At 36.3% G+C, this 24,536-nt stretch overlaps 1 protein-coding gene across 4 annotated transcripts in view; it reads right to left on the reverse strand.

The window, feature by feature from the left end:
* Positions 1 to 296: 296 nt before the first annotated feature.
* ZCCHC4 (zinc finger CCHC-type containing 4) overlaps positions 297 to 24,536 on the reverse strand; it is a 52,222-nt gene continuing 27,982 nt past the window's right edge. For all 4 annotated transcript variants that reach the window (XM_060082196.1, XM_060082121.1, XM_060082280.1 and 1 more), the window contains 8 exons: positions 21,424 to 21,496; positions 16,645 to 16,795; positions 14,983 to 15,083; positions 7,383 to 7,504; positions 7,062 to 7,137; positions 5,557 to 5,608; positions 4,898 to 5,042; positions 297 to 958 (listed from right to left, as the gene is read on the reverse strand). In XM_060082196.1, coding sequence (XP_059938179.1) covers positions 823 to 958; positions 4,898 to 5,042; positions 5,557 to 5,608; positions 7,062 to 7,137; positions 7,383 to 7,504; positions 14,983 to 15,083; positions 16,645 to 16,795; positions 21,424 to 21,496 — 856 coding nt within the window. In that variant the 3' untranslated portion in view covers positions 297 to 822. The remainder of the gene's footprint in view (positions 959 to 4,897; positions 5,043 to 5,556; positions 5,609 to 7,061; positions 7,138 to 7,382; positions 7,505 to 14,982; positions 15,084 to 16,644; positions 16,796 to 21,423; positions 21,497 to 24,536) is intronic.

The raw sequence follows: 24,536 nt of genomic DNA on the forward strand, positions 1-24,536 counted from the left end.
GGATCTCACATGCCGTGGAGCAGCTGGGCCTGCGAGCCATGGCCGTTGAGCCTGCGCGTCCGGAGCCTGTGCTCCGCAACGGGAGAGGCCACAATAGTGAGAGGCCCGCGTACCGCAAAAAAAAAAAAGAGAGAGAGAGAAACGTACTGCCTAGGTTAAAAGACACTAAGATGACAGAGCAAGTCATAATTCTAAATACCTCACTTATTCAACAAACATTTAGGTGATTCTATACCATCAAAGGACAACTGCAAAAAGTATTTGAAAAATAAATATTTAATAATAATTAACCATAATCATAATCTTTATATCTTTAGACTGGCTTTGTCAAAATTCTTTCCATCATCTTCAGATTCTGTCTAAAAAAAAAATCATACATTGTATTTCTCTTTACAAGTGGGGTTTAAGCCATTGTACAATACTTTAATATTTAAAATATCAAACTTAACATACTCTTATGTTCAATGTAAACAAAACCTCAGGTTTTCATTCTCATTTTCTTCTTTCTTCCTGCAAAAGGATACGTCATGCCCTTTCTTCAGATAAAAGAGGCTAAAATAATATGACTGGAAGAGATTTAAAGAGAGAAAAAAGGCACTGAGAGCTAGCAAACCAGCTAAGGATGGAACAACTCCCCAGGTCTCCAGAGGGGCTGCTGGGGGTGAGGAGGTCTATAAACCAGGAAATACCACCTGCCTACTTTCAAGCTTAGAGAGGTGCATACCTTTGAAAGCGACAGAATTTAAGTCCAGTGAGGCACTTGCAGAAAATGGCATCAAAGGTTGGACGATAAATCTTTCTTATTCGCAAGCCACTGGACATTTAAGAGCAAAGATATTGATGAGCTCTTTCTCTTCTTTTCTTCTTCCTTGTAACAGTTGTATGATTCATGGACTGTCCTTTAGTGGTCTCCATTTTCATCTTATTGCTCTTTCTTTGCTTCTGCTTTCTGACAGCTCTGAAAAACAAGGTGCTAAATTATTTTGTAGAATGAGCACAGTGAATTATGTAATTATGTTGAAGTTTAATTAACCAGCTAACCAAATAAGAAAACAGAAGGGAAGGAATTTACTGTATTATAAGCATAAATCCTCAGAATCCTAACCATAATAACAAGGAGATAGAGTCCTGACCAAGCAGAATGTTTGAGAAAAGAAATTTCTTTGAAAGATGGTGACTACAGATTTAGAACAATCTATTCAGGACAAACACACCACAGAAGTAAATAGGCAGGCCAATGAGTTGGGAGGTTTTTTGGTTGGTTTTTCTTTCTTTTTTTTTTTTTTGGTACATCTGTACTGCTCAACTCAGCACTTCAATCTCCAAATCCCTGAATTACATTTTTCAGAAAAAAGACCAATACACTGGCAGTTAGCAGTGGTAGAAAAATGAAATAGCACAATGGAAAAAACTGAAAAGGCTTAAAGAGGCCCATCTTATAGTCCTGCAGCTAATTTTCCTTTCCTCAGTAGATCTAAAAGTCCTGACAAGTGCCATACAGGATGCCCACATTTTGTGGTCTCTTCTTGAAGACTAGCTTCAAAATGAACAAGTTGAAGCCACTATGGAGAACAGTATGGAGGTTCCTTAAAAAACTAAAAATAGAACTACCATATGGCCCAGCAATCCCACTACTGGGCATATACCCTGAGAAACCATAATTCAAAAAGATACATGTACCACAATGTTCACTGCAACACTATTTACAATAGCCAGGACATGGAAACAACCTAAGTGTCCATCGACAGATGAATGGGTAAAGAAGATGTGACACATGTATACAATGGAATATTACTCAGCCATAAAAAGAAACGAAATTGAGTTATTTGTAATGAGAGGGATGGACCTAGAGTCTGTCAGAGTGAAGTAAGTCAGAAAGAGGAAAACAAATACTGTATGCTAACACATATATATGGAATCTAAAAAAAAAACAGTACTGATGAAGCTAGTGGCAGGGCAGGAATAAAGACGCAGACATAGAAAATGGACTTGAGGACACAGGGTGGGAAGGGGAAGCTGGGATGAAGTGAGAGAGTAGCACTGACATGTATACACTACCAAATGTAAAATAGATAGCTAGTGGGAAGCTGCTGCATAGCACAGGGAGATCAGCTCGGTGCTTTGTGATGACCTAGAGGGATGGGATAGGGAGGGTGGGAGGGAGGCTCAAGAGGGAGGGGATATGGGGATATATGTATATGTATAGCTGATTCACTTTGTTGTACAACAGAAACTAACATAATGTTGTAAAGCAATTATACTCCAATAAAGATATTTTTTTAAAAAATAAACAAGTTGAAACTCACTCTCTAAAAAACATTAAATCACACCAGGAAAAACAAAAAACAAAAAACACCCAGATCCTTTGTTTCAGGTGCTCTCTGACCTACATTACAGGCAATCTGTAGCTGAGGAAGATTGCTGGTCTATCCATTCACTTTCTCCAAGCTAGCAGAATCATGCCATTTATCATATCATGAATGAAGGGATGGGCTGGGGCTGCCAGTAATGGCAAACCTGGGCATTTCCATGGCTTCCCAGCAATATCAATTGTTAGATTCACTTCTCCTAAACCACCACGAGTGCCAGGGAAACGCTCCTTCTTGATCTTCCCAGGACCAAAACCTGGGAAAGGAGCTTCATAAACAGTATATAATCTCCTAGTGGACCAAACTCAGCCTCTCCTTTTGTTCATTCAGTATATATGTTAAGTGTTGGGAATACAAAAATGAATGGACACAGTCTTTGACTTCAAGGAGCTGGGAGACTGAGACAAGGCAGATGTCACCCTTCTCTTTCCTTCCCCCCAGTTTTTTTTAGGGGAAGAAACAGAGGCTATGAAAGCATCCATGAGCAAGTGGCAGAACTAGTTTGATTCAGGAAACTGTGTTCTTAATTACCTTGATATTGATACTACGTACTCTACTATAAATTATTCAGGTATGTAAAATGCTAAGCATATAGTAATTAATAAATAAATATTAGCTATTATTAGTAGCTCCGCATGACTACTACTCAGAATTTTGCTTGGCAATTTTATATTTTTCCATGTTTAGATTTTTCACCATGGACTGGGGTATCCTATAAGTTCAAAATAAAACAAATAAAACAGTCATCTTTATACTGTTTTGTGCATGTTACATAAATCTCCTTTCCCTCCAGCCATTTTTTAGAAGTAGGATAATGTACTGATAAGTGATGATTTAGCAAATTTAATGAAGTATAATCTCTTGATGGCAAAGTCAATGAAGCTATGCATATCTGTATACAAAATTTAAACAAATTTTCTTTGGTTTGTCCACTCAGAAAAACTAAACATGAACCAGATTTCACTAGAAGATACAGTGAACAAAAACAGAAAGAAAATGTTCATTTGTAATATGAATAAACAAAACTTTCCAGAGATAAAGTCTCTCAACAGTGATAAACTGAGTATAATAAACTGATTGTTTTATTTTGCCTTAAAATTAAATTGACCTAGTATTTGTCCTCTAAATTATAGGTATTTATGTAACTGATAAAATGAGCTCTAACCACAAGAGGGAGCCAGCATCATTCCAGATCACAACCAAAGGAAAATTAATACCAAGGAAAACCAAATTAACGTGACAACTATAAAACATATAAGATGAAAAGATCTTTTATGTCATATATACTAAAAAAGCTATTAAAATTATTTTTTACTATTGTAAAGAAAAAACTTTGCATTGTCAATTTCATTGTAAATTTTTTTTGAAAGCAGTATCTGAAGATCACTGTTCACAGTTTAGGAGTCTTCTCTAAGAGAAGAAAGTAATACTATTTAAGAACTATCAGGTATACCACATCCTAAAGAATTTGGTCTTGAATTAAAATTGATAAAATCTAGTACTAAGAGATACTACATGATTTCCCTCAATGAAAACAACATATTACTATCAAATAGTCAGGGCTATTTAAGAACCAACAAAGAGCCTACATTGTATTACCAAAATGCAAATTCAGTTTCCACGTGTCATAAGATCACAGAATCAAAGGCTGGGCATGTTGTTTGCAAGCAGAATTACATTGTAATAGTGCAACAACCCCAGATCAGTCCTTTATTAGGTTGTATTCTATTCTTAAAGCTTTATAAAAAAATATTTTATAAGACTCTTCAATACACCTCTTTAATTAATTTTTTAAATTCCACTTCTACCCTAGATTACTTAGTGGAAATAATTATTTAAAGTAAATTTGATAAAAAGTAATGGAAAAGGTAGTTTAAATACTAGGCAGAATTCAAATGGCTGGGCTTTAATGGAAAAAAATGATTTCTACTGACCGAAAAAAAAAAAAAAAAACAAATGGAAAAGAATTCTAATGCAATCACAAGTAGCTACTAAACCATCAGATACTTCTAATAATAATAGATGATTTTTTCATCACAAGTCATATGATAGCTCAAAATTTTTATCCTGATCTCAACGGTCATGTAATGTTAAACTTGGCTATCTGGTTTTCACATCAGTAAAACAAGAGGACTCAATAGCTATAATCTCTTCAGTTTAAAAGGAAAAAAGTGTAACATTCAAGTTAGCCCAGTTGAAATACCTATAGTTTTTCTAAATATACTATTGACATTGGTATAACTTTGCTCTGAATTACACGGCTATATTACACAAATATATAGGAAGTGAGTCACTTTCTACCTTATATTTTGATTATTTTCATGCCTTACCTATAAAATTTTAAGCTCTTTGACTCACCTTCATATCCTCCCTCTCCCTATCTATGCAAACAATACCTAACAGTGAAAGCAACAATTAATTTAGCATTTAGCATTTCTGGATCCTCTGATTATTGTGTACTTCTGTGGATTGCTCTGTACAAATATACAAGGAAAATTTTTTCTAGTAAATAAAAGAATTCAACTAACTTGTTAACTTTCTTAGATGTAAAGATGTTAGGACAAGTACTCCGTTTATGATCTAATTCACCACAAATAAAGCAGCCATCTTTAGGGCCGTTGCAAGAATGATCTGGAAGAGCACAGTGATTGCAAATGTTACAGTGGATCCAGGCTGTAAAATAAAAATTAGGTATTAGAAGAGGTTCATTTAATATAATTTTTCATTTGATTAACCTTTATGATAAGGAAGCGTGAATAGTGTTTACTTCAAATATTGTGATTGCTTTGCATAGCTAATTATAATTTGGCTAAAGAAGCCAAGGTTAAGAGGTTGGAATCCCATGTAAACCAGCTAACTTCTTTCTGATACATGGCAACAAATTCAGCCCTTCTGCCCTGAGTCATGAGCTTAGAGCCACTGACAAAATGGGGGCTGGCTGAGTGATACAAAACCCTGTTAAAACAAGCCAAAGCAAATCCAACACTGAAACAGGGTAAAGTCACGTCTCTCTTTGAAGGAGAGAACGTACATTTTGGCAAGTGTAAAAATTAAAAAGCAAGTAAATTAATGCAAGTCTCTATATTATTTTTTTCTTTTGTAAATACAGTTAAATAAAAACCTTATTTAGATGAAGAAAAAGTCAAATATTTTCAGAAGATCTCAAACACTAAGTCTGAATACTTACAAGGTTTTACACACTTTTTGCAGAGAAAGCAATGATTCCATTTCCTGCCATCCTACAAAAACAATTTTAAAATTATGTTTAACTTGTCACTAAAAATCAAATTTCCACAATTAAAAATTAAAATGTCTTATTAAAATCTGTGTAAATTATTCATTCCTTATTTCTCACTTTCCTGGGCTTTACTATTAAGTACTTTGATTTTAATTTATGCATTTCTCTACTCAACTCAAATGCCTCCTTGATGGGCCCCAATTTCCTTAACTCTAAAACTGGAGGATTTATCTAAATGATCTTGAAAGTCCACTCCAGATCGAGCAATCCAATCTGCAAAAAGAAGGACTCAATGAAAATTTCAAGAGAATTAATGATTCAGTTTTTATGTGTCTAGCTGGTATAATCCTTAATAACATTCATATTTGAGAACTTAATGTAATTTAGAAGGATAGAGGTTACTATTTGGGTAATTTAAAAACTGTGAAATAAAACATAACTAAAAAAGTACATGAGATGCATATGTCCAGTTTAATGAGTATTATAAAGTGAACACTGATGAACCCAACAAGTCAAGAGACAATATCATCAGTACTCTAGACACTTCCCTACATGCCCCTTCCCAACCCAGCATTCCTCCTTCCCCACTGAGAAACGCCTATCTTGGTTTTTGTGATGGTCACTTCCTTGCTTTTGTTTATTTTTTCCACTTACGTGTGCATCTCTAAATAATAAAATTTTGTTTTCCTCATTTTGTACTTTGTATGATCTGAGCATAATTTTTTTTAATGAAGAATACAGATAATTTCTAAACTAATTGGAAATATATAATCAGATGTGTTACCATAGTTAAAAACCAGTATAACCAGTAATATAATTATAAAGTTATAAAAAATGTACTTTCCAATAGTTATAAAAATATAGCCTTTCCTCTGGAGAATAATATGTGCGTATCAGCCAACTAAACTTCACATGTTCTTTCTGACTGGATTTAGTTAAAGTAACTGAGTAACCTAAAGGTGATCCCACCTTCCTAAAAAAATAACTAGGAGGTATGTCCCCTGTAGTCCTTCCTCATACGTAAAAAGCCCTGTCTACTAGTGCTGTGAGGAGTAAATACACAGCACATGTTATTAATTACTGCTTCATCAGAACAGTGATGGTATCTAATAGTTCAATTCCTTATTTGAAACACCTTAATTTTGCCCTCAACAAAATTTAGCCCTTATTTAGTGCCTTATTTGAAACACTAATAATTTTAGCAGTCATACAGTACCATATAAAAATAACTCAAATAGTTGTTAATGATGATGAAGGCAACTAAGTATTTTTAAAAGCCTGCCGTACTTTATAATTAGAGAAAAAATATTATATTAAAATATAATTAATAAATGATAATACATTAATACAAAGTATAATATTAACAAAATAACATTAAACAAATGTAATGAAACTAGTGACCTAAAATAAAACTAATATGTTTGAGTAAAAACACATTCTAAAGAAAACTGTACCTTGGATGTGCAAGAATTACAGTGTTCACAGTGCTGATTCTCTAGAGAAACATATCGTTGACACAGAGGGCAAAATCTAAGGAGAAAAGAAAAGACTCGAAGAAATCAGCTACATATACTTATTGAGATTCACAAGGTAGAAAAAAGTTCACAAGGCATTTGTTACAAAAGTTCGGTGTAATTCAAATTAAATTCAATATAACATTATAGGCCAACTTTAAAAGTAATAAAAGAACTACATGAGTCAATGTGAAAGGCATTTGGTGTTAGATATATGGAACTTTATTTTCAGTGACTTGTGTACTTCAAGGTTTCTCTTACCTGTACCCTTCTTCAACAGGAAGGATTATTTTGTTGGGTGGGATATTGGTGAAAATACGCACAGGAGACTGTTTCCGTCCTGTCTTTCCATGTTTATAAAGTGCATGATTATCATAATCTACCTAGAAAGTTTTAAAAAATTAAAAAGGAAAAATTTCTCAAATGAGTAAACATTCGTTAAGATTCTTTAACCAATAAATGAACAAACTGATGCCAAGATACAAATTAAATCAGAGTATTTAATAAGAAGTTCTCAAAAGCAAGAGTTTACCTAGTAATCAACAGCCTCAGAGGGGCCTCTATGAGAGTAAAATTTCATTATAAAAAAGGTAAAATTTGTTATGACACATTCATGTTACCTAGGATTCAAAAAACAACTCTAATATTTTATCCAGTGCAACAGACTTTGCAGGAAAGGCTTTTATGTAATTAAGACTTTAGCTTTGGGCATTAAAACATTCCACCTTTGATGATCTGTGCCAGCTTGTATAGGGCTTTTCATTTTTTGCCTGTGAAATTCACTGCATGTCCGTTTTCCATTCCCCAAGGCTCAGTGCATCCTCAGTGTGGCCCTCCACCATCACTCTCTGACAGAGCCAGGTGTGGGGGCCAGGCAGTGGCTCTGCCACTCACTTTTTATGTGACCTCAGGCAAGTCTGCATCATTTTCATCTGGAAAAGGAGGTTACTGATACTTACCTTAGAGTTATTATGAAAGTTAAATGAGACAATGTATGTAAAACACTGAATTCAGGACCCGGCATATGGTAGAGATAGATAGAAGGATGGAGTGCAGAGGGAAATCTATAACTATAGTTGTTTTCCCCACAATGACTATTTCAAACGTTTACTTCTCTCCTCAAGATCCCTAACTCAACTTTCCATTTCTGTAGATTATCTGGAAAGTAAACTGAGGCCAACAAGCATGATTTCTATTAGCTTCTTGCTCCCCTCTCTTCCTCCACCCTATCATCCATACACATTCTCAATTTGGTTTTAAACCTGCCATGAATCCACCTGGCCACTAAGTCCATCCATCTTCAGATCAGTAATTCTCAAAGTGTGGTGTTTGGATCAGCAACATCAGCATCACCTGGGATCTTGTTAGAAATGCAAATTCTTGCCCCACCTAGGACCTAATAACACAGAAACTCTGGAGGTGGGACCCTGCAATCTGTTATTTTTAACAAGCCCTCCTGGCACACTAAAGTTTGAGAACCACTGCTTTACAGGACCCACAAGAATACCATGAGATTTTTATAAGGTTAATACAGGTAGATCGCAACTTTCAAGTAAGTTGTAATAAATTCTTTAGATTCTAAATAAGGTTACACTTAAGAATTTACAACAGAACTGACTTGCAAAGTAGCTATTTAATGAGAGAATTACAAAAATGTAAGGAATCGGTGACAGTGGAAAGAGAGGCCTTTAATGGGAGGGAGATTGCTAAGCTCTCTCCGTGGCTATGCCAATGCCTTCTAGATTTACAGGTGAACAAATTTAGGAAGTCTGATTAACAAGCTTCAGCAGTGGGAAAAAAATAAGTACAGGATAAGGAGACTCAGCTAAATGAGAGACAGTGGGGAAGAAAAAAAAAAAAAAAGCCCTAGGGCGTTCGGCATGTAAGCACGCACAGTCCAATGTGGGGAGTCCACAGTCTATCACAAAGGTGTAAGAGCTGGTGTGAGCTCACAGCCGGCTTACATAGAACTGTAATATCGTAACAAGGAAAGGAGACGAAGTTAGATCACATTTGAAGCCCTCCATTCAGCTGCTACATTTTAAGAGAGACATTAATAAAGCCAGTTCATTTCTATTGAAAGTAATGGGAATAAATAGGGCTTATAGTTTAACAGATTGGGGGTGTTTATTCAGAAAAGAGAAGACTGGGAGGATCTGACAGCTATGTTATAACTGAAGGGGTGTCATGTGGAATAGAAATTAGACTTATCCTTTATTGCTTCGGAAAACAGAAGTAGGACCAATGGTTAGAAGTTAATAGGGAGCATATTTTATCTCCATATGAGAAAATTTTCTAACGATTAGAGCTATTAAATAAATTGAGTTGCCTTGTAAGGCTGTAGGACTTTGCTCAGGGAAAGCATTCAAGTGAGACTAGATGACTGCTTGTCATGAATTTAGTGGAAAGGATTATTACATTGGGAAGTCAGCCTACGTTAAGGCTATGCATCTTTACAACTTTAAAATTCTATGAATATATGTTACCTATTAGAGGCTAAGATACAAAAGTAGATTTTACTTCAAAATCACTGTAAAATAGTACCTTAAGTAGTTTTCTTTTAAAATGATTTAAATTCATAATTCTTCCCTAATGCACCTTCTCTATGTATTCAGTAAATATATGGTACCATATTAAATTCAACAAAGATTTTTTTTTTTTTTTTTTTTTTTTTTTGCGGTACACGGGCCTCTCACTTTCGTGGCCTCTCCCGTTGCGGAGCACAGGCTCCGGACGCGCAGGCTCAGCGGCCATGGCTCACGGGCCCAGCCACCCCGCGGCATGTGGGATCCTCCCAGACCGGGGCACGAACCCGTGTCCCCTGCATCGGCAGGCGGACTCTCAACCACTGCGCCACCAGGGAAGCCCAACAAAGATATTTTGAACATTTATGAGTGTCATAAGAAAAAAAATTCTTCCCAAGAGAATCTTATGAAGATTTTCAAATGCTGGAAAAGAGTATCTTAGAAAGATTTTTAGTAAATGGAATAGTCCATGCAATATAATAGATAGCAGATGGAAGAGAGGGAAAAAGAAAGAATTTCTTTATGGTTACCTAAGGAGTCAGAGAATGTGTGCGTCAGGGAGCTGGTTGATTACTTGATTTTGCATAACCTAATTGAGATTATTATTATTTTTAAATGTGGGTTTGTTGTGCTAATTAACTATAAACATATGGTATGTAAAATGCATGCTGCTAGGGTAAATTAATGTACCTCTAACATACATCCATATTTCATAGCTTCATCCACAAATAAACCTCCTATGGAAGTGCTATAAAGCAAACACAATTTTGCAAATTGCGTATCACTAGTGGTAGAGCTGATACACCATTTTCCCATCATTATCCCTGACATTTCACTCACAATGATGATAAGAGGCATTTTCGAATAGAAAATTTCTCCCATGGAACTGATTAATGTGATGAAGTACTGTATAGAAATGAGGGAAAGCACAAAATCTCTGCAATTCCTAACTTTTAATTTTATCTATACACAAATTTCTTCTGCAACATGAGACTGAAACTAGTTATACGGAAAACAAGACATTCAAGTCGACAAACATTTATTATTCTGCACCTACTATGCTCCAGGTATCACGCTAGGAAACAAAGCTTAAATAAAACAGAGTACATGTTTGTATTTTCATAAATCCCTAAAGTGTGTTCTGTTTAATTTCAATATATTCAAAAGATTCCAAGTGAACTCTTCAGCTCCATCAATCAACTTCTACCATAGCAATAAGGTTTTTTAGTCACACCATATTCCATGTAACCTCTTATTTTAAATATCATATGTACAGATATATACAGACATACACTTACATATATGTGTGTGTTATTCCTCATCACTTCAAATCCATTAAATATTTTATGTTTATTGTATACTGAATTTTGAGAATTTCACGTGTCACCTTATAATTTACAATCATTTCTCAGAAATTCCTGTCAAAACCTCTTCATTTCTGAACATGAAACCAGATTCGAAAAACAAACGGTTTTCTAAACAGGATGATTTTTTAAAAGACAGCTTTAGAAAAAAAGCAAAGATCTCTGCTTTTAACAATCCAGACAAATGTCCCAGATTAAGCAGAAACAAGAGATCATAGCATGTTCAAGGTGGAAGGGAAGTGAGAAGATCTAGTTCAGATATGGTAAATACAGGACCTGAATGCCATCACTCCCTGACCCTGACCCTGTGGCAGACGTCACTAATCAGTCACGCTACTCTCCGCCACTGAGCCTGGTGTTCTCAACAAATTCTCCAGAAAGTCACTACCAATTTATCAGGCTTAAGTCTAAAAGTAAAACTTATCTGGCATCCTTTTTCTGGTTCAGTCATTTTATTTTATAGGTAAGGAAACAGAGACCTGGAAAGATAAAGTGACTTCCCTCAAGATTATATTTAATCTTCTAAAAGGCAGTGCTAGGACTCAAACTTCTTCTGACTCTAAATCAGAATTTCTTTTCATTACCAAATCCTTCCTTTCTAATCTGCCCTTAATAAAGCTCTTGGTTTTCTAGGTCTTTGATAGCTATTTTATTCTGTACTCATCAAGTGCTTTATCAGTGAAGAGTCTACATGATTTATAGTTTATGAAGATTTGCAGCATTTCCGCCTTCCTCTTACCTAAAAAGTATTTCCAAAAAAAGAGATTTAGTGATTTTTTTTTTTTTTTTTTTTTTTTTTTTTACTGCATTGTGGTTTCGGGGCTTATAATCATCTCAGGCAAAGTCAGAAAGAAGGCCTAATCAAGGTCTATGGGAAAAGACCTGTGAAGGAGGAGAGGAAACTTTCAACTTTCAAATTTTTCATTTGATGAAGGTGGCTAATATAAAAGGAAAAAAATTACCACAAAATGAAGTTAAAGTAACAAAAGAAAAAAAAAAAAGAATGCAAAAGGCTCGGAAAGGATAATAATAAGTCCAGAGAGAGTTTCAAAAAAAAAAAAAAAATACGTGAGCCATGGTCGCTGAGCCTGCACGTCCGGAGCCTGTGCTCCGCAACGGGAGAGACCACAACAGTGAGAGGCCTGCGTACCGCAAAAAAAAAGAAAAAAAAAGTAGAAAAATCATCAAAGGGGAGGTACAACAAACAAAGTTTACATATACCCTAGGAGATCTGGCAAAATCAGTTTCTCTCACTGAGCATGTAATGGGCAGTAGTGTTCTTATCTTTAGTAGGAATCATGAAAAATGAAGATTTTTTTTTGTTTTATAGGTTTTATTCTAATTCTTCTTCTCAAAGGTTGGCTTTCTCTTTATTAGAAAGACTGCTTTTCACCCTGATACACATGGCCTAATTAGAACCTTTTCCACCAATGCACTGAATCATATGATTACTTTCAGTAAGCTTGGACCTTGGAACTAGTTCTTAAAATTAAAACTACAGTACTTCCAAAAGTTCTTTCCTAGTAACAGAGGTTGTCTAAACAATAACTGGTTACTACACATTAATAATCACTCTCATCTGCTTTATTCTGGATCTGCCTTCTTCTGCCTCCTCACCAACTGAAACTCTTGCCCAGAGTGAAAACTCATCTCTAAATGTGGATGAAACAGTTTTCTGAGGAACGATGTGTTTTGCAGTTAAAATAATGTGTTTTGTGACATAAAAATTGAAGAAAAGTTTTACCCCCACTCTGGGGCCATCTGAATGATGATTATAGTGATGGTTACGACAATGCTAATAGCAATAACCTTTTTTCTATATTTGCTGTGTGTCAGGGATGAGGCTAAATCTTTTAATGTATTATCTCAAATAATTCTTAAAACCTTAGGAAGCAGATATATTATTACTATGCTCATTTAACAGGTAAGATGAGTTTCAGAGAGTTACATAAAATGTGTAGGCCTAGATAGTAGGTGGCAGAACCAGCATTATAACCCAGTTCCTTTTCAACTCCAGAGTTCGTGCTCTTTTTCATTCAAATATTCATTCAACATGTACAGGACACCTACTACGAGCCAAACATTGTACTAGATGATTATTCACTGTCAAAGGCGGCAGGTGCTCCTGGAAACCAGGAATAGTTTACTTAGTTAACGTCTTTAGGATATGTCAGCTATCTCTACATTGCAAATGTCCATATTTGAAGCATCCTTCAGATAAGAAACAGAAAACTGGATGCCCTAAAAAGGAAAGTAAACCAGCTTTGAGAAGATATATGGTATGGATTTGCCTAAAGCAGAGCTCAAGAAGTCAAGGTTAAAATGACTTGTGCTACACACTTTTGGAAAGGACACTGTTAATATGGTTCAAGAGCCATAAAAAAGTCCATTAAATTTGATAACGTAACTTTTATAATTCTATTTTAGTTTTGGAAATTTATTTTAAGGGAGTTATGGAAAATATGGAAAAAGTATATGAATAAAAGATGTTCATGACAGTGTTATTTATAGTACCTGAAAGGTGGGAGCAACCTCTAAGTCCAAGAAGAGAATGATAACATAGCCTATTAATGGAATAATTTACTTATGAAAAGCATAAGATTATGTAGCTACATTTTAAAATATACACTTATATAAGGCACCATGAAGAAAGCAGAATTCAAATTCATCTTCCATAATTACAAATATGTAAACGTGTTTTTTAAAAAGACTGGATGTGGATACAGCTGACCCTTGAACAGCATGGTTTGAACTGCGTGGGCCCACTTATACGTGGATTTTTTTCAATAGTAAATACTGAACCAAAGTTGGTTGGATCCACAGATGTGAAACTGCAGATATGGAGAAACCTCACATACAGAGGGCTGATTATAAGTTATACACCAATTTTAAACTGCACCCATAATCCTCCTGTTGTTCAAGAGTCAACTGTACCTCAAAATTATAATATTTGCTATGGGAGGTAGAATCACAGGTAGGATATGTCCCCTCATTTCTGGTAACACTGTTTCATTATTTCTAAATAATTTTCATAATAGTGTATATCTTCAAGACTAGAAAGATTAGAACCAAGTGCTATAGGGAATTATACCCATTATCTTGTAATAACATATAATGGAATATAATCTGCAAAAATACTGAATCACTATGCTGTACACCTGACACTAACACAATATTGTAAATCAACTATATATAAAAAAAAGAAACAAGTGCTATCTTGGAACAACTAGTCAAGACGTTTACAGTTCTAGAGCTGAAAAGCCTTAATCAGAGGCTAGTCAACTGCTCAGAAAAATCAAATAGAAAAATGTCATTACAAAAGTGGAAGCAGTGCCCACTTGGTGACCACACACAGTGATGGCAACAACAGGGTTAACCTCAGAACCCAAGGAAATGAATCCAGGAGAGTGGACATTGAAACAGAAGGAGCTGAAGGACAAGGATGCAAAGGAGGAGGTCCGGTCAGTCTGCCCTGAATCAGCACACCCACACCTCAGCATCTCTGCTTCTCTGACACGCCACAACCTTGGGCACACCCCTCCTTAGAGCTCCTGGCATCCTCTGAGCAGCAAAGTGAAGTGTACATGGCATTCCACCCACCAGAAAAAGCAATTTACTTCTCTGCAACCTCTGAATGGAGAAAACCCATGTTCATAATGATGATCTTGGGGTGCTGCACAATCTTCTGGTGATGATGAAAGATCAGATCACTTGGTCTAAAACCTGGCTACAGTTCAGAATCACCTGGGAAACTTGGTAAAATATTTTTTCTTAGGGCTTTACCCTCTGGTTTTGATTTAGTAGGTTTATTTTGGTACCTAAGAATCTATATTTTTAATAACATAGTTTTAGTGTTTCATACAGCTTATAGTGTTTGCATTTACTAAAATTGATGAATCGTCTTATCAGAATATTTATTTAAGCAGAATATCCATTCCCCAACCATGTCAGAAAACAGAATATTTACTATACCTGGTAATCCAGCATGCAGAAGCTTGGGAAAAACTGACAAATTCGGGATTCAAAAAAATAGGGAAAAATCCAGAATATGGGGAGTTCTTTGTGACTGTTATCTAATGGATCACAAAAAAGAGAAAAGAAAATAAGAAACTGATGTTAAAGAAAAAAATAAAGTAGAAAGCTGTTACTGAAAAACATATGGTATTGGGAGAAACTGTAATCCTTCAATACATTTAAATCATACAAACGAAGAGATGATTTATCAGAGTACCATTTACAACTTGACCTTTCCCAAAAGTCAATGGAAACATTCTTTTATATCTAAACACAGCTATACATGGTATGTAAAAGTTATCTTTACATGCATATCACTATAGTCTAGGTAAAGGCAAAGATATTACAAAAAAAGTGGGAGATAAAAAATGAGCATCACTTTGAAGCACAACGGTCGTTGTGATATGGTAGAAGGAATCCTGGACCAAAAGGCAGAAGGCCTTAGGTCTGAATCTTAGCTCTGCCATAACTCACTATGCCAGTTTTCAGGGTGAATCTATCTTTTCTGAATCATGGAAGATTCTTATGAACAATTTTATCCAGATTAATTTTTATGAGAGACAGGGGACATAGCTATTAATTACAGAGCACCTGATACAGGCTAGTACAATGCTAGGTACTTTCTGTATGTTATCTCCTTAAATAACCCCTGGAGTTAGATGTTAATACAGTAATCTCATTTCACAGATGCGGAAACTGAAGCTTGCAAAATTTAAGCAATTTGTTCAAATTCATGCAGCTAATAAGCAGCAGAATCAGTTCAAGCTCACAAAGCTTTTTATTGCTTTCCCAACAACAATGACTTTATCCACTCTGATAAGTAGACTTCAGAACCAAAAATAAGTGGAATACTTAGCACTGTGAGTCATGTTTTAAATTTCATTTGCATCCCGTCCCCAAAGCACACTATTTATATAGCACAATTAATGGAGAAGCTTGATCACAAATTCCTGACACTCTTACATTTATCAACTTGCAGGTTGGAAACTGAAAAATGATTACACTGTCTAATTAGATAATTACATAAAATACTTTGAAGTCCTAAGCCATTTTAAGCTGAATATCCCCCAGTCATTAACCCACTTCTCAGGCTGGGTATCCATGTGACACTGATAACCACTGTTAGGCTACTGTACAGCCAACCTTCCCACACAAATCTTGGCACAGTTTAGAGCTGTGGACCAGGAGCTGGGTGCCCTCCTAGAGTTCTGGGCAAGACTTTTGGAAGAGGAAATGTAAGGTCTAAGAGGGCAGAGATAAGTGTCTGTCTTGTTCACCCTTCCACTCCCAGCACCTAAACAGTACCTGGAACATAGTGGCCATTCAGGAAATATTCACTGAAGAAATGCCAACAGTTCACTGCTATTCTTCATAATGTCCCCTTATGCTCACCAAAAACAAATACTTTACCTATGAGCCATTTTTAAAACACATGAGTAGAATAATACAAAGTGTATCATGACAATAAAGTTATTATCAAATAAGTCTATTTTTTAAAAAAGAAGAGAATGCAAGACGTATATTTTATCAGTGCTCTGATTCACTGAGCTCTGCTAATATTTGACAGGAAGTATATACATAGATACATGTTTATTTTGCAGTAAGTAATAAATTACACACCTTGGCTTTGACCTTCTTTCCACATAGCAATTAACTTCTTGAATGTAACAGCCAGAGGTTCAACCAAGCCACCAAAAGGAGGATCTGTCACCATAATGACTCCTTCACCTTTATCTTTCTGTAAAAATGCTCTGCATACTTCAAGGGCAGCCTGGAACAAACAGAAATTCATTTCTAAATTAGGACTAAAGGGAGGTACTTCATCCTATTGGGAGGAGAACGCATTAGGCTCAGTCTCACTCTTTGGACTGAACTTCACCCATCCTGCCACCCCAGAGTCCCTCAGTGACATCCTGAAGCCTCTCTCATTCAGCCCCCGTAAGATTTTATCTTTGGGTTCCTTGATAAGTGGGTTTTTAAAACTGCAAATTCAAACACCATCACTATCAGAGGGACTACACATTCAAATGGTTGAATTAAAAAACTAAATTTAGTAACCTAAAAGAGAGAAACTCATTACCCATGAGGACTATCTAAAATGCTAAATTCAATTCAACAAACAGAAGCAAGGACTGTGCTAAACACTGGAGACACAGACGAATAAGACATATTTTTTCCTGTCTGGTTTGTCCACCACCATAAGTTCAAGTTAATGAGAGCCAAATTACCAGTTAAACATGCACACATTTTTGATGCCAGGTAAATGACAAGCATATTTGAACATGCAAAGTAAATAAATGAAAGCTCACAAATAAAGCTTATCCAGGCCATGAAACCATGCTATTAACACATTTTCCCAACAAGTTGACGTGTTTTTAGTGATTGCAAAGTTAACATTAAAAACTGTCTAGGAGGGCTTCCCCGGTGGCACAGTGGTTGAGGGTCCGCCTGCCGATGCAGGGGACGCAGGTTCGTGCCCCGGTCCAGGAGGATCCCACATGCCGTGGAGCCATGAGCCATGGCCGCTGGGCCTGCGCGTCCAGAGCCTGTGCTCTGCAACGGGAGAGGCCAGAGCAGTGAGAGGCCCGCATACCGCAAAAAAAAAAAACAAAAAAAAAACTGTCTAGGATATTTATCACTTTTTTGCTTTGGGAGAACTCAGTAAGAGACAGACCTATAATATTAGCTCTAATCTACTGACTTTGTAGTTGCTTTCAAGTACTTATCTATAAAAGCAAATCAACACTTACAGTATACAAAATGGCAGAAGATTTGAAAGCTTAATGGCATTTAAACTTTAATAAACCTACATGTACTTTATAATAAAATATATATTGTTCTACTACTAAATCAACTTAGAAGACCCAACTGATGAAAGGAAAAAAATCACAACATCCTAATCCCTTTTCTCTAGTAAAGTCTTTATTAACTTCCTCCTGAAAGTCCTACAGCAAAGGATGGTGTCAAGAAGGTTAACCATTTTTCAGGCGCTGCCTGGCACTTCCCTAGCCTGCCTACACGAACAAGGACTAAAAGTACAGATGATGTGACTGAAAAACCTTCAAATTCCTTAGAGTAAACCAGCTATACTCCAATACAAATTTTAAAATAAATAAATTAATTAAAACCCCTTAGAGTTAAAAGTAGAAAAAAGAAAATAAGTAAGTGAACGAGGCCTGAACTCTTAACCAAATTTAAAAAGAAATTAAAGAATATCTTCCCAGGTAAGAATCAATGGTGGGATGTCCCGTCCTGGGTTGCTGAGGGTCCTAATGTTGACCACCTATGGGAAACAGACACTTGCTTATGCCACCAAGGTTGACAATAACTTAACTCTGTTCTTCATCTCCGTCATCAATAAAAAAGTGCTTGGCATTTTAAATAGCCACCCTCTGTACACATTTTAACCACCTTACCAATAAGGCATATGACATTTTTTATTACCCAAAAGACTATATTATTTGCTATGAAAAAAATTCTGTGCAGAAAACTCCTACTTTTTAATCCCATGAACTGTGAAGAGCTTCTGTGCAGTGGCAGAGGCTTAGATCCTCAAAGGCACATGGTACCTCAAAGGCTTACATGCCTTCACAGACACCTAGTAGACACTTAAATGCTTTGGTGATTGATTAGATGGTAATCTCTACTGAAAACCCTGACTCCGTAAGTAGGTAGAAAAAGGGGAGACAGTAAAATCATTAAACAATAGTTTTCTGTAGGTCACTCTCTACTGTTGCAGTGCTATTTAGTGGCTGCTCCTAAAATACAGAGAAAGGAGAGCCTGAGCTGGATGACTGTTTTCTTCTGTGAAACAGAACATGGAGCTCAGTCTTGGCAGCTTATTCCAACCATTATTCTAGAAACTTGTAAGGTAATTCTATAAACTCTTAATAAAAGTTACATAGAATTTCCTAGAAAAGGCTACTTACATGTTACTTTCTTAAGATATATGAAATTGCTAGCCAACTCTTCGATATTTAAATGTAATTTTACTCTTGTCTTTATTGTTCAAATTAAAAAGCAAAATCACGGTCTGGTATTAAAAACAAATAAACAAATACCTGACCCACTACTGCAGCATCAAGCAATAATATGAACTCAGTTCCTTCCTCAGCTGTGTCACCAGTGCTGACAACCCCCCTGAGCTCAAAGCCCCACAGTTTCAAGAGACCACACTGGACACTTGCACGTCGATGCCGTGCCAGCCCCACAAACTCAACACTTCCAAACGTCACTTCCACACTTCCCTACTCTCTGTTTTGAAGAATGGAAGATGAATCCAGGTCACGGCCCCATGTCATCTTTTTTTTTTTTTTTTTTGCGGTACACAGGCCTCTCACTGTTGCGGCCTCTCCCGTTGCGGAGCACAGGCTCCGGACGCGCAGGATCAGCGGCCATGGCTCACGGGCCCAGCCGCTCCGTGGCATGTGGGATCTTCCCGGACCGGGGCACGAACCCGCGTCCCCTGCATCGGCAGGCGGACTCTCAACCACTACGCCACCAGGGAAGCCCCCCCATGTCATCTTTGACTTCACCCCCGGTACACTTATCACCAAGTCTTCTTTTTTTTTTTTTAAATTGAGGTATAATTGACTATAACATTATATTAGTTTCAGATGTACACAGAGTAATTACACCTAGTCGTCTGGTTTCCATCTGGGAAATGCCTTCAGAATCCACTTCTTTCCTCTCTTTTCCCCACTGTCACTGTCCGAGATGAGAAGCCCCTCTTCATCTACTGTCAAGTGATCTTTCAATTCCTCGTTCTCCTTCACGCTCATCTGATCAGTTCTCAAATTCTAGTGGTTATCAACCACACAAGCACTTTGGGAAACAGTGAAGTCTAATTCTGTTATTTACTTCAATACTTGGTTTTCATAGCTTTCGCAACTGAAAAATATGTATCCCCATGCTAAATGGATTCTGATGGAAGGAGTACATCACTGGCTATACTTACTAAATCTCATTTTTCAATGAGTCTCATTTTTTCAATCCCAACCAACAATTTAGAATCTATTTTCATTTCCTGAATGCTTAGTTTTTTAGTCTTGCTTGGTTTTCATTCTATCATTAGCTAATATCTTAAAGCACAATATATACTTAAAACATGACTCACAATTCTTTAAAAATTGATATATACCCATCACATATATGTATGGATATGCTTCAAGTAGTCTTGATAATTTCAAACATTTTTGACCAACCGTCAGGTGTGATTACTTGGTTGGTTATAGATTTTATTTTGTAATGGGACTGACAAAGAGCTCAAATTAGGAGTAGAAATATCAGCTCTGCTATGTCGTTTATTCACAATGATGTTATTAACATCATATTGAAAGCAGATTTTTTTAAACCACTCTCCCTTTTTTATAAGGTTATTTTTTTTTTTAGAGTAGTCTTAGGTTTACACCAAAATTGAGAGGAAGGTACAGCAATATCCCACATACCCCCTGCCCCACACATGGATAACCACTCCCACTATCAACAGCACCCACCAGAGTGGGACATTTGTTAAAAGTGATGAACCTAAACTGACACATTATCACCCAGAGTTCATAGATAGGAGTTAACTCTTGACACTGTCTATTTTTTTTTTTTTTTTTTGCGGTACGCGGGCCTCTCACTGTTGTGGCCTCTCCCGCTGTGGAGCACAGGCTCCGGACGCGCAGGCTCAGTGGCCATGGCTCACGGGCCCAGCCGCTCCACAGCATGTGGGATCCTCCCGGACCAGGGCACGAACCCGCGTCCCCTGCATCGGCAGGCGGACTCTCAACCACTGCGCCACCAGGGAAGCCCGACACTGTCTATTTTTTAAGGATTAGTTTAATAAAACCATAAATCCCCTTAACTGGGACATGAAATTTATCAGGAAGGCAGACAGCAAACAACTAACCACAGAATTATTTAATTACAGGATCATAAATCTACAAAGGAGAACCTGACCTTGTCTGAGGGTCAGGAGAGGCTAAAGAAAGTGACTTGGAACAGGGTTCTGAAGGATGAGGTGACATGAACAAGGCAAAGAGAGAGTAGACAGTGGAGGGAACAGCATGGGCAAAAGCCCCTGTGGTGGAAAGGTCAGTTTGAGATGAAGGTCATATGTCCTGAACACGAACAGCAAAGCAGGAACAGGGAGAGGACAGGCTGGAGAATGGCAGGGGTCAGATCACAAAAAGCTACGTGAGTCTTGGTGAGAAAGTGGCTCTTCACCCAAGAAGCAGTGAAAAGTCATGAAAGATGAATAACATGATCACCTCTAGGTGCTCAATACACACTCAGTGAATGAACAAAAATAAGTATCAATAAATGGTAAAAAAGCCACCATTTGCTCTTGAGGGACCCTAGAAAAATAATGAAGGAAATACAATAAAAGAAAGAGATAACTGTCATAATTCTTACCTTTCCATCAAAGAAGTGATGGTTAAACATGTTGTAATGGCAAAAACTATCTTCCATATAAAACTGTGAATACCTGTAAGATAATTTGTTTATTACTGCAGTTACTTGTCTGGTCATTGTTATACATAAATAAATAAATAAATGTAAACTAAATTTTAAAACTATGAAATCACACCTTTAATAAAATCAATTTCATCATCCTTTAGTTTTTTTGAAATAAAGAATACTTTCCCAAAATCTCAAGAAGTCAGCAACAGTGGATGAATAACAAACTTAAATTATGGTCCCAAGTTTAATAAGCCAGTGACGAAACTACAGAACACTCATATATAAAAAACACATATCATTTTCTGGTTCCTATGGACCAGAAGATTCTACATAAATAATCATGTTCCTGATAGATTATTATGCAATTTAAGCTTGAGATGGGCTGGCAATTAAAATACATCTCTCATAGTTAATAATTTTAAGGAAAATATTGAATCAACATTTCTTCTCAACAGCTGTTAATTATTTTCTTCCGTGGTTAACAAAAAAAGGTATCTAATACAGAGTTTTTCTTGTCTATTGTGAATTAGCTTAATAAAATATGCTTCTCAATATGTAAGAGAAAAGAAGTACATGCATTTCATATATACTGAATTAGTGCCAGGAAAGAGGATATTTATTTACTGATTGAATCATTTTTTTCTTCTAACATACTATTTTAAAATGCAGTCAGTAATGAATGAGAGTACCAGCTCTGGGTATTAACATTTTATAAATTTTCACTAATTTACTAGGCAAAATTCATACCACATTATGGCTTAAATTTGCATGTATTTGACATCTTACAAAATTGAGTTTTCTTTATTCCTTAATTTTATTTGTACTGCCTAGCTCTGTTTTTCCCATTTATGTCTATGGGCCTTAATGTCTTTCTTGCTGATTTCTGAGGTTTTTTTGTATAATATAGAAACCTCTTTTACCTCAATAGGATTTTGAACTTCCACAGTTTTGTCATAAACAATTCACATATGAACCACACCATCCTTCTACAGAATTCATAACCTAGTGGAAAGACTGAGAAAAAATCAGGGACACATCCTTAAACAGCTCCTTTAACCAAATCACGATACGGCGCTTCTTTGCTTCTACTTCTACTCGCGGTTATTTATGACCATCTATAACTGATCACCAACCATGCTGAGTATTTAATACAACGGACAAGCCTAGTTTATCCTCTTCCTATTACACTGAGGCTAAGAGTACAGCTGTAGAGTCAGGTGGTCTGGTTTCAAACTCTGGGTCTCTCACTTATTAGCTGTGTAATCTTAGTAAGTTATTTAACCTATCTGAGCTCCCGTTTCTTCATCTACAAAATAGGAAAATAGTTTCTATAATACCTCATAGGACTTGGTAAGAATAAAGATAATGTATGTAAAGTGCTGAATACAATGCCAGCTACAAAGCATATACTGAAATGTCAGGTATCATTATTTTAATAAATACCAGCTATAAAGATGTATGTCTCAGTGACTCTAATGTTAGGGAATTATGTTTATGCTCAATCAAAATATCTCCTCCTATAATCTAGATCCGTTTCTTGTTATTCTGTGGAGATGGAAGAACAGCTGTTCCCCATTCTCAGTACAATATCCCTTAATATCACTTAAGATACTGTTAGTACATCTGATGATTTCATAAAACAAATTTGTACTGAAGAAATAAACAGAAGGTTTGAATAACTGAAAAATATTTAAACTATGTACTGTAACCCAAGGAACATTCCAAAACATGGTGGGACAATGTAAATTACCATTAATAAACAAATGTCTTCCTCTTTAACCAAATCCCAAATAGCTGATAATATAGCTATATCAGTTACTTAATTTACACATATATATTAATACTAGTACAGCTGTGGATCAACCATCATTTGAGAGTGTTCTTCGCTCTTGCATTGCTTTGTGTGGGCAAGGGAAAATACAATCTCTTTTTAAATATATTTCTACCCCCCTCCATTTATTTTCATTGCTTCATGATGCAATAGTCATTTTTTTAAATTAAAAAAAATTTATTTATGTAAAATTCAGCATAGCACACTCATCCAAAATGTTCTGGGCAGCAGTGGGCAGAGCCATAGAGAGAAAAAAGCCAAGATTTCAGCTCTAAGTTTCCATCAAACACAAACAAGGAAGCATAATTATTCATATTTTAAATTATGAAAAATCACTCAACATCACCCTCTTAGAATAAAATTGGCCACAAAGAATTATTCTCTCCATTGAATAAGGCAAACAAAACCAATCAGAAATGCATGCACTTGAAAACTGCTCAAAAGGACATTCATTTAATTTGGCCATTCATTCTCTTTAAATCAGAGTCAGTTACCAAGTATGAAACATGTTCTACACAAAGGAAATGTAATCAAGAGCTGAATAAAACTAGTTCATGAAATGAGCCTAAGAAATACATTTTTTGATACAACTTTATTTGGATGATAGTTTGCCAAACAGAGTTTCATATCTTTCATGCTAAAATTAGAGCGTATAGAAATCCATCTTAGCAAATGTTAACTTCATATCTTAGACCCCCAGAAAAGGACATTTACCACACATCTACATACAGCCCTGGAGTTGAGGCAGTTCTCTGCAGCCTTGCACAGACCTTACGTAGGGCAACAACAAGCCAAAGTCAAAGTGCCAGAAGGAACTATTCAGTACCACTTTATACCACAAAGGGATGTTTCCCTGATTTAACTGTGGTCCTTGTGAGAAATCTGAACCAACCCCACACTCCATTATAGTGTAAATACAGGCAACAGGCTGAGTTCATTCTGGCTACAAACATATGTCAATAAACCAGCTCTATCTTAGCACCCAATGTTGACCTTTTACAGAACTGACTAAGAAACAGAGTAGCTATCAAGGAAGCCATGCTAGGATACCACAGTACTATACCTTCAGCTTTTGTCTGCAACACACACACACAGGTTTACAGACAAAAAGAAAAAAAGCATCTGTGTATTCCATAGGTTATAAAACAACTTTATCCACATCCCCTACTCGCTATTCTGACCAGGGGATTTGAACTACAGGCTCAAGAAAGGTAAAACTACAAGGCGTGGCATT

Source organism: Mesoplodon densirostris, chromosome 1 (genome assembly GCF_025265405.1).
Source record: "Mesoplodon densirostris isolate mMesDen1 chromosome 1, mMesDen1 primary haplotype, whole genome shotgun sequence".
NCBI lineage: Eukaryota > Metazoa > Chordata > Mammalia > Artiodactyla > Ziphiidae > Mesoplodon > Mesoplodon densirostris.